The sequence below is a fragment of the Leptidea sinapis genome, chromosome 34 (genome assembly GCF_905404315.1).
Source record: "Leptidea sinapis chromosome 34, ilLepSina1.1, whole genome shotgun sequence".
NCBI lineage: Eukaryota > Metazoa > Arthropoda > Insecta > Lepidoptera > Pieridae > Leptidea > Leptidea sinapis.
Window position 1 is genome coordinate 4,466,273 of NC_066298.1, and position 11,392 is coordinate 4,477,664.

At 37.1% G+C, this 11,392-nt stretch overlaps 1 protein-coding gene across 1 annotated transcript; it reads left to right on the forward strand.

Moving 5' to 3' along the window:
* Positions 1-1,185: 1,185 nt before the first annotated feature.
* Positions 1,186-7,770, forward strand: LOC126974942 (uncharacterized). Its single transcript, XM_050822696.1, has 3 exons — positions 1,186-1,614; positions 2,125-2,312; positions 5,849-7,770. Exon 3 carries the CDS (start codon positions 6,076-6,078, stop codon positions 7,516-7,518), a length of 1,443 nt encoding a protein of 480 aa, XP_050678653.1. The 5' UTR covers positions 1,186-1,614; positions 2,125-2,312; positions 5,849-6,075; the 3' UTR covers positions 7,519-7,770.
* Positions 7,771-11,392: the final 3,622 nt, after the last annotated feature.

Consider the following 11,392-nt stretch of genomic DNA (forward strand, 5'->3'; position numbering starts at 1 on the left):
AATACGTAAGAAGTTAGTTAGTTAATTAGTTCTTTGGCCAAAAATCCTAAAAATTATTTATTCCTCGTGCTATTCTACATTTGCAGAAAGAAGAATATTGTAAAATTCTTGCAAAGATGGCTTTGACAATTTAATATTAAATATCGAATACGCCTGTACGGGCTTGACCTCTTTGCCTATCCTGATAATGGACGAAGAAACCAAAAGAAAAATAACGAATGTCGCAAACGTAAGAAAATTTTAGGAACCAATTTCACCCTGTAACTTTTGTGTTACAGTGATGCGCGCGCATATTAAAATTTCACTCTCATCATTTATTCATAACGCGCCTAAATAAGTATAACTTCAATATGGTGATCACTTGTAGGTCACAGAGTCTTCGAAGCAGAAAATCTTGTAGTCTACATAGTAATATTGTATGTCCATAGCATCTCACATCATAACACGGTCTGTAGTTAACGGAGCTGGAGTTAATGAGACACAAAATAACGCGTTCCCCGATCTCTGTTCATTCATGTGTTGTCATTTGTTTTACAGCTCTACATCTTGACAACACTCTGTTACGAAAATATAACTCAACATCAGTATATATTAAGGCCCACATAATATAGAACCATCCAGCTGACTGAACATCCGTAAAATTAATGAATCATGTAGGAATACCCTTGTAGGAAGACGAAGGATTATGAACATCCGCTCGCATTGGAAGCTTACATTTAAAGATAAGATTTATATTTAAATCTTTGCCTGCTTTCTTGAAATATTCACACAATCCAGTACGTTCTAAAAGACTGTTTTGCCTAATATTATGTACTTTATGAGATTTGCAACATGAGAAATTTCTTTATTTATTAAAGCCTTATCACGATATCTCCGGAACCATAAAGCCCAGAGACTTTAAATTTGAAATATTTCTTTCGTGGAGTTGAGGTGAGCTAAGAACGGAAACTACAAAATTTATTAATTTTTCTTTTATGAACAGAACAACGTCTGTTGGGTCAGCTAGTACAATATTTACCAGTGAGAGGCTCCTTTGCACATTATGCCGGCTAGAATATAGGCACCATAATGGCGCCTATTTCTGCCGTGAAACAGTAATGTGTAAACATTACGAAGGGCGCCGTAGTTAGTGAAGTTACTGGGCAAATAAGACATAACATCTTATGTCATTGTAATGGGTGTTAACGCCTGTAACAGCTGAGAGGAGGAGACGGCGGGGGAGAGGGGAAGCGACCAGTTTTTAGAACCTGCGCCGACATACGCGAGAGAGACCGCCATCGCCCGGCCGTAATGAGAGACGTCCTTGTTTAGCATTATATTTAATCTATACCTAATAATCTTGTTAATATAAATCTAGAAGTTTAAGTTTTGTTTTAATTATAAACAAAAAGTGGCGACCGTGACAGGACGGAGTACTCTAAAAGATAATATTCTTTTAATAAGCATTACGCTGCCGGCGACTTAAAAAGTGCCACGTGATTGACACGACGAACAAGACGTTGGAACTTGGAACATCGATGAGAATTAGATCTACGTTTGATTTTGGATAATTTGAGATTACTGCTATTGGAGCCTGATGAACCAGTGGAGATCCAGAGGTCTAATCCGAGGAAAGTAAGCCTGTTCCATACTTAAAGCTGTTCCAAAGCATTCCTTTGTTCCACTCATATATCGCATTTAGTTTGTGTGCAGTAGCCGTTATGTTATTCATTTAATTTAGCGATTTTAAATAGTACTCAAGCGTTAGATATTTAATAATTTATATATCTAATCAAGCTTACATTGAGGCTATAAATGTTAAAGCTTTAAATTGCATGCAAACGATAAGCATCATATCAGCTATCTACCTATTGCCTATATTGTATTTGATTTTAATAATTCTGCCAGTTTTCTTATAAATTAATTTACTGTATCGCTGCCAGTTAGCGGCTTATTTGCTACGCTTCTTATACATCACTCTATTTCTTTATTTCTCTTTATTTAGCAAATCATTTCATTTTGCCTAATTTGTTCCGTATATAGCTTACATTTATAGCTAGTTTCTTGCATAACAAGGTCATAATTAACCCTTTTAAAAATAAATTTGTTCAACACAATATAAAACGTTTTGTCAACTTATTCCAGCGTTCGAAAGATCGAGTTGTTTGGTGTTTCTGTATAATCCGCTGTGCTGTAAGGCGCTGTGTGCGAATACCCGTTGCCGTTGGACTTTAGACTCCGGCACAACAATACATCACGGAGCATCTAACCGTCGGAGCGGCGTAGCGGCGACTGGATTTGAAGTGATCTGTTTATCTCCTTGTACTCGTCAGGTTTGAGTGCGCTGCATTAATCGTTCTACTTTATTTACATGGTTTGCGCTTAGAATTCCTTAATAAATTCGTACATTGTCTATTTATATTTGAAATATTTATGATAATTTGTACCACAAAATGACTGAATCTAAAGCCGATAGTCAAGGAAAGGTTGATTTATCTAATTTAATAAAACAAAGAGGAATAATTAAAGGAAGATTAACAAATTTTTCGACTTACCTATTTACCTTACAAAGTTTAAAAGAAATATCTTTAGTAAAATATAAAGAAATAGAATTAAAATTAAACAAATGTCAGACATTACTTAATGATTATGAAGTTATACAAGATAAAATTGATTTATTACATACTGATACAGAGGAACAAATAAAAGAAAGAGATATGATTGAGAATCAATTTTTAAGTTTGATATCTACTTGTCAGGATCTTTTAGATAAACGCCCAAATGAAAATCAAAGGTTAGGGAACCAGGGGTCTGATTTTAGTAGTTGCCATTCCTTTTCGACTAATTCTATTAAGCTACCTACAATAAAGTTACCGACTTTTGATGGAAATTATTTGTTTTGGATGGAATTCAGGGACACATTTGAATCGGTTATACATAGCAATGAAGGGATTCCGCCGATAAATAAATTTCATTACTTGCGTTCATGTTTAGAAGGGAGCGCATCTGTTGTCATAAAGTCGATAGAATTTAGTGCTAAAAATTATAAGATTGCATGGGATCTCTTAACTGAAAGATTTGGAAACAAAAATATTTTAATGAACAATCATTTAAAGGCGTTGTTCAGTATTGAACCATTGCGAACGGAATCATTTAAAGCGTTGCGGTTTGTTATCGATCATGTGTCTAAGCATTTACGTGCTCTTGAATCGCTTGGCCAGCCTATTGATCAATGGGATGCCCTTATAATATACATGGTGTCCGTAAAATTGGACATACACACGAGTAGAAAATGGGAGGAGTACAAGGGTAATCTAAACGAGTTACCTTCGTTGAGTGAATTTTTTTCATTCCTGCGTAGTCGTGCTGACGTGCTGGAAACTTCCTATAGTACTAACCGGTCTGAGAAGGTGATAGATAAACCAAAGTCTATCACTCAGTCTAGAAGTTTTGTAGTGTCACATGATAAAAAGGATAACAAAAGAGGTTGTATTGTGTGTAACGATGAACATCCTTTACATGCATGCTCTAAGTTTAAAAATATGAGTATCGATGATCGTTACAATGAAGTTACTAAATTAAAATTATGTAAAAATTGTCTGCGCAGTGGTCACAACGCATATCAATGCCAGCTCAAAGGACTGTGTCTCACATGCAAAAAGAAACATAATACACTAATACATAAACCAACCCTGTCGTATGCAGAACTTCAACCCACGACTTCGTCTTCCCTACCCGTGTCTCTTACGCTGTCTTCATCAGCCGGCCAAGTGTTACTGTGTACAGCTGTAGTAGAATTAATTGTAAACGACAATATTTATCAAGCTCGCGCTCTTCTAGATATGGGCAGTCAGTCTTCATTCGTTACCGAAAATTTAAAGAAAAATCTAGGGTTGTCTATTGATGATTCTAGTTCGGTTAACGTTTATGGAATTAATAATGTGGGCTGTAGGATTTATAAAAAATGTGAAATCAAAGTTAAATCAAGAGTTATGTCTTTTGAGATAAATGTCAAATGTTTGGTAGTGCCACAAATAACTGGTATTTTACCAAACTCAGTGATTAACACTGAATTAATAAATATACCTAACAATATTCAATTAGCTGACCCTAAATATTTCTCACCGGCTGATATAGACATACTGTTGGGTGCGGATGTATATTGGGAGATAGTCGGATCGAATATAATTAAACTCGGTTCGAATAAACCGGTGCTTCAAGAGTCTAAGCTCGGATGGCTTGTAGGTGGTCCCTTAGCAACAAGTCAGTCAATCTCATGTAAAGTTCATTGCAATTTTTCTCAGGAAATAAAGGATTCATTAGAAAGATTTTGGAACATTGATGACTTACCACAAACAAAAACATATTCTGTTGAAGAGCAGCTTTGTGAAGATGATTTTAAAAAGAATGTTTGTCGTCTGCCAAATGGCAGATTTTCTGTTCACATGCCTTTAAAGGAAGGACCAGAGAAAGCACTCGGTGATTCCTATTATATTGCTAAAAAATGCTTGGAAAGCCTAGAAAGAAAATTTATTAAACAACCAAGTTTAAAGGAAAAGTATAAAGAATTTATCAATGAATATGCTGATTTAGGACATCTAACTAAAATCAATCGACCAGAGTTTGGATACTTTATGCCACATCATGCTGTAATCCGCGAGAAATCTGAAACCACTAAATTAAGGGTGGTGTTCAACGCTTCGTCTAAAACTCATACAGGGAAATCACTCAATGATATTCTTATGGTCGGCCCAGTTGTGCAAAGTGACCTAATATCTATATTGCTTCGTTTTCGTGAGCATAAATATGTTCTAACAGGCGACATCGAGAAAATGTTCAGGCAAACCGAAATCACACCGTCGCAGCGTCATCTTCAGCTCATTTTGTGGCGTGAAGATTGTAATCAGCCTATTGATATTTTGCGTCTAAATACAGTAACCTATGGTACTGCGTCTGCGCCCTTTCTCAGTTCTCGGTGTCTCCTACAATTAGCTAATGAATGTGACGATGAATCTATTGCTCGTATAATCAAAAGCGATTTCTACGCTGATGATCTTAATACAGGCGCAGATACCGTAGAGCGCCTGCAACACATTTACAAAAATGTTGTCGAAGTTCTTGACTCAGCGTGTTTACCTATAAGGAACTGAAACTGATTCGGGAAAACCCATGGATTTTTATAAAGATTCCAGTGTCTTGGGTCTGAATTGGTCACCTACAGCGGATCAATTACAATTTTCAACAGATCTGACTCCATCCCCTCAGATCACCAAAAGAACTGTCATATCCACGACATGTAAGGTTTTTGATCCATTAGGGTTGCTATGTCCTTGTGTTATTATAGCAAAAATTATTTTACAGGAATTGTGGTCTTCCAAGTTAGATTGGGATGATCCCGTTCCTTTGAACTTTTGCAAAAATTGGTCAAGTCTTTTAAAAGAATTTTTACACCTGTCAAACATTAAGATCCCGCGACGGGTTCTGTCTGAAAACCCGAGATCTCTAGAGCTGCATTGTTTTGTAGATGCCTCCCAACAAGCCTACGCGGCTTGTGTGTACGTACGTTCTCAAAATCAGGACAGAAGTATCACGGTTAGGCTGCTATGCGCAAAGGCAAGAGTTGCTCCTCTACACTCTACCACCATTCCTCGGCTGGAATTATGTGGTGCTCTGTTAGGGTCTCGCTTATGCTTTAAGGTTTTACAGTCATGGCGGGGTAACTTTAGCCAAAAATATCTATGGACGGATTCAACAATTGTTTTAGCTTGGTTGAAGACCCAAACTAAGGATCTCAAGGTATTTGTGTGTAATCGGGTAAATGAAATTAATAAACTTACCAGCGGATTTATATTTCGGCATGTACCCACAGATAAAAACCCGGCAGACCTGGCGTCTCGCAGCGTAAGTCCCAGTCAGCTCGAAGCTTCTGCCCTCTGGTGGGAAGGGCCGTCGTTCCTACGGAATGATGAATCCTACTGGCCGAAAACCGCTCATACTCACATTCCTATACACTTACCCGAGGTAAAAGACATAATTAAATGCCACGTCTCAGCTAACGATGCTCTAAAATTTGACAAATATTCTAACCTTAACAGAATGAAGAGGATTTATGGCTACGTATTACGTTTTTTATCAAATTGTAAAAATAAAAATAATAAAATAATTGGTCCTTTAGATGCTAATGAATTGAATCAATCTTTACAATTATTAATTAAATGTAGTCAACAGGAATGTTTCAATGAAGAGATAAAATTAATTTCAAATAATAAAGCTCTCAATCGTAAGTCTAAATTAATAACACTAAATTGCTTTATCGACTCACACGGCTTGCTAAGAATTGGGGGTCGTATTCAAAACTCTGAATTTGAATACGATAAAAAACACCCGTTGATTTTGGATTCAAAGCATCATTTCACTAAATTACTATTTAAAAACGAACACGAAAAGTTGTTTCATGCCGGTCCTCAGCATCTACTTGCCTCTATAAGAGAGAGTTTCTGGCCCATCGGTGGTCGACATCTGGCACGTAGTACGACGAAGCAGTGCATGATTTGTTTTCGTTTGCGTGGACAAACATTGCAACCTATAATGGGCAACTTACCTGCTGAAAGAACCTACTCTTCGTTTCCATTCTATTCGTGTGGGGTGGATTTTGCCGGACCATTTATGATTTCCAGTCGAAAAGGAAAGGGCAACCGCATTTCTAAATGTTATTTGTGTTTATTTATATGTTTAGCATCAAAAGCACTTCACCTGGAAGTAGTTAGTGACTTAAGCACGGAGTCATTCATTTTGTCATTGCGAAGGTTCGTTTCTAGAAGAGGCAAACCATATTCAATATTTTGTGATAATGGCAGCAATTTTAAGGGTGCAAACAATGAGATAAGTAGATTACTTAAATCTAGTCGTGAGCATTTAACCAATTTTGCCTCTAATGAAGGATTTAGATTCATATTTAGTCCCGCTTATTCTCCACATTTTGGAGGTATTTGGGAGGCTGGCGTGAAGTCAGCAAAGCATCATTTGCGTCGTGTCGCTGGCAATGCTTCTCTCACTTTTGAGGAACTAGCGACGCTGTTCACACAGATTGAAGCGATATTGAATTCTCGCCCTTTAACCCCTCTTTCTGCTGATCCTACAGATCCTACTCCATTAACCCCTGGGCATTTCTTAATTGGAAGACCTATGAGCGCGGTGCCTACGCTTCCTATCACGGCAAAGCACCCCAACCGGTTCCAGCTCATTGAGCAATTAAGGCAACACTTTTGGCAGAGGTGGCGCCGGGAGTTTATAGCAGAGCTTCAACAGCGAACTAAGTGGAGAACTAAGACAAAGGAGCTTCAGATTGGAGACTTAGTATTACTTAAAGAAGATAATATTCCTCCACTTCAATGGCGTCTAGCACGCATCGCTAAATTATACCCTGGATCGGATGGAGTAAGCAGAGTCGCAGATGTCCTTACTACAAAGGGCACAATAAAAAGAGCTATCCACAAGATGTGTGTAATTCCTGCCAAAGATGATGTTAAAACAAACTAGGTACTCGGACGCTGTACTGGGCCACATTCAATCCTATTGAAAGCAGTACTTTCAAGGCCCGGAGGATGTTAACGCCTGTAACAGCTGAGAGGAGGAGACGGCGGGGGAGAGGGGAAGCGACCAGTTTTTAGAACCTGCGCCGACATACGCGAGAGAGACCGCCATCGCCCGGCCGTAATGAGAGACGTCCTTGTTTAGCATTATATTTAATCTATACCTAATAATCTTGTTAATATAAATCTAGAAGTTTAAGTTTTGTTTTAATTATAAACAATGGGCAGGGCGTTCAATTTCCACCAGCTGAACGTCCTATTCGTCTCGTCCCTTATTGTCATAATCATCGGCATCTCCATTACTGTCATCCGCATAGCAGTGCATGTTGAAGGCGTCCAGCAGAATATTATGGAAATGCAGAAGATACAGTGTATGAGATGGCATCGGCCTTGGAGACCTGGAGCCCACGAACGCTCCAGCGTTCGTGGGCTTCGGTTTCGAGGTAGATATTTCACCGATAACGAACTCTATGCTGCGCCCAGTTATTTAATTAAACCAGAATACAAAATATAAAGTATGTTTTTAGATTAGATTCATATTTAAATTCAAATATTTTATTCAAAATAGGATTCAAAATCACTATATTGAACGTCAGTAACCACCCACCCGTTCAAAATAGACTGCCTCAGATCAGAGAAGAACGGGAGCAGGAAACTATGATATATTCTTAATTATCCAGGAATGTAAACTAAACTTTTATCATTGCCCAATTTAACAATATTATTATTATAACAGGTACATTATTACATTATACATATTATTGATTTGAAACCTATTTGCAGGAGTTTCAGACAAGTTTTACTTTTTTTAATTTTGGAAGGTTTTTTGGAATCAGTTGAAGAAAATATAGAGAAAGTAAAAGTAAAATATTCGCGTGACAGTTCAAAGCCAGCAAAACGCATTATACGTAAATGTTAATGGCGAAGGGACATCGTTATGTGCAAGCCATTTGGTTTATACGTCGGGAGTACGTTGACAGCAGACACAACCGGACATGATCAATCTACCGGAACGATGACGAGAGACGTCTGATGTCGCGAAGTACATCTTACAAAGTAAAGTGTATCAACCTCTTACAACCTACTCGAATAATATCTCTAAATGGATATTTAAAGCTGGCAAAGCGTTAAATAAACAAGGGTAAATCATGGACTTATCTTCCCTGTCTGGTTACAAAGACTTCCCCTTACACATTCGTATATATTTTAAGTAATAAATGATTTATTTCAGACACTAAGTCCATGGATAATTAGTTGTTATAAGAAGTAGTGACATTACCAAATTCTCGTAAGAAGTATGTCTGTTATCCTACTGATAATCTAAAGGATGTTTTTTTGAGAAGTGCTGTGATAGCCAAGTCGGAAAATACGAGACTTTAACTGGTCTCGTAGTTTCCGACTGGGCCATGACCGCACTTCACAAAAAACCACCCTGTTTAATTGATTCTACAGATTATTTGAAGGTAAATTTATACAGCCAACCACGTTCTCTTGCACCATAATAAGCCTAATTATAAGATTCATACGAGAATTGTTGGCCTTTTCCTGGTTGTACGCAGCGGCAGTAATGTGAGTTAACCACCGGAACAAGTTAAAAGTTCGCACTCTTATAACTTTTGAATCAAACAATTCTAACATTTTCAAAGTGAATAGAAATCAAGTTACATACGATGAAGTAAACAAAGTTCTACCTGACATTGTGTGCTGGTTTAGCCCCAAAAATATATTGGTAATTACCACAAACTAAATATATAAGATATTGATGTAAGTGGCTCTGCTATATCTTGATTCTAAATTACGATAGAGTACATACATTACAACCATTTAAAACATACGACGACAGATATAAATATGATATTCAAATTCAAATTCAAATATTTTTATTCAAAATAGGATGTGAAATCACTTATTGAAAGTCAAAAAAACTACCACCCATTCCAAAGTGAATGCCTCAGGCCTGAGAAGAATGGGCGCAAAAAAACTCAGCGGGCTTTTTTTTTTCATCAAAAATATGTTTTACAATTAAAGTAACATTTACAAAGTAACATTGTACAATTAAACTTATTATTTAATAGCCTGAGGGCGGTCGCTCCATTCCCAATCTGTGGTATCATTAAGAAAGTCATTTATGTTATAGTAACCTTTACCACACAAACGTTTTTTAACAATTCTTTTGAATAACGTAACACCTTTGTTTTGAACATTTTCTGGGATCTTGTTGTAAAAGCATATACATCGCCCCACAAAAGACTTACTAACTCGACTTAGCCGAGTAGTAGGCATCATCAGTTTATGTCTGTTCCTGGTGTTAACATTATGGTTTTATGGTTAACATGACAGTTTCTGGCAAATTCACTTATGTGCCTATGAACATACATTACATTATCAAGAATATATTGAGAAGCAACAGTCAAGATGTTCATTTCTTTGAATTTTGCTCTCAATGATTCCCTAGGACCTAGGTTATAAATAGCGCGAATAGCCCTCTTCTGCAGCACAAATATTGTATTAATATCGGCAGCGTTGCCCCATAGCAATATACCATAGGACATAATACTATGGAAATAACTAAAGTATACTAGTCGCGCCGTATCTATGTCAGTTAATTGTCTAATTTTTTTAATCGCGTATGCTGCAGAACTAAGTCTGTTCGCCAATCCTTCAATATGGGGGCCCCATTGTAATTGGGAATCTAGAGTTATGCCAAGAAATATAGCAGATTCCACCGGTTCTATCACCTCTCCATTTAACAAAACATTTGCATTTACATTTTTGACATTTGGTACGGTAAATTTAATGAATTTAGTTTTCTTGCTATTTAACAATAGGGTATTAGCGCTAAGCCAGTACACGATGTCAGATAAAATATCGTTCACTTCGTCATACTGCTTGGTTTCTTTTCACTTTGAAAATCAGTGAAGTGTCGTCCGCAAACAATGCTACCTTATGTTTTTTCTCTATAAGATTAGGAAGATCATTTATATAGATAAGGAAGAGGAACGGTCCAAGAATAGACCCTTGTGGTACCCCCATACTGAGAGGAGTCCCAGGAGATCTCCTGCCATTCACGTCGACTCTCTGAATTCTATTGTTTAGATAGGAAGTCAGAAGATCGAGCGCAGTTCCTTTTATGCCATAGTGGTATAGCTTCCTGACCAGCGTTGAATGTTGAACACAATCAAAAGCCTTAGATAAATCACAGAAGATGCCAAGTGCATTCTGCGATTCCTCCCAGGCATCAAAAATATTCTTGATCAGCTCAACACCTGCATCCGTTGTTGAACGTCCCCTAGTAAAGCCAAATTGTTTCAAATGAAGTAACTTATGAGAGTTAAAGTAAGTAAGCATTTGGCTTAAAATTATTTTTTCAAAAATTTTACTAAGCGTCGGCAAAACCGACACAGGACGATAGTTGTTCGGGTCAGAAGAGCATCCCGACTTAAATATTGGTGTAATTTTACTATGTTTCAGAAGGTCAGGAAACACGCCACGATTAATACAATTATTAAATACTATTGCAAGATACGGTGCTATGACATCAATTATTGAACTTATTATTTTAACAGAAATGTCCCATATAGAAGCAGTTTTTTTCATGTCTAGAGATTTAAAAGTTTTAATTATTTCTCCAGGGCTAACAAAAATAAAATTGAAACTTTGTTGACATCCTATAACGTTTTCCAGAAGAAGTGACTCAGCAACACTGGTGGAGGAGACAAGAGTGTTTGTGATAGAAACTGGAATCTCAGAAAAAAAGTTCTCAAAAGCAGTAGAAACTTCCTGCTGAGATTGAATTATTGTATTGTTTATTGATAGATTAT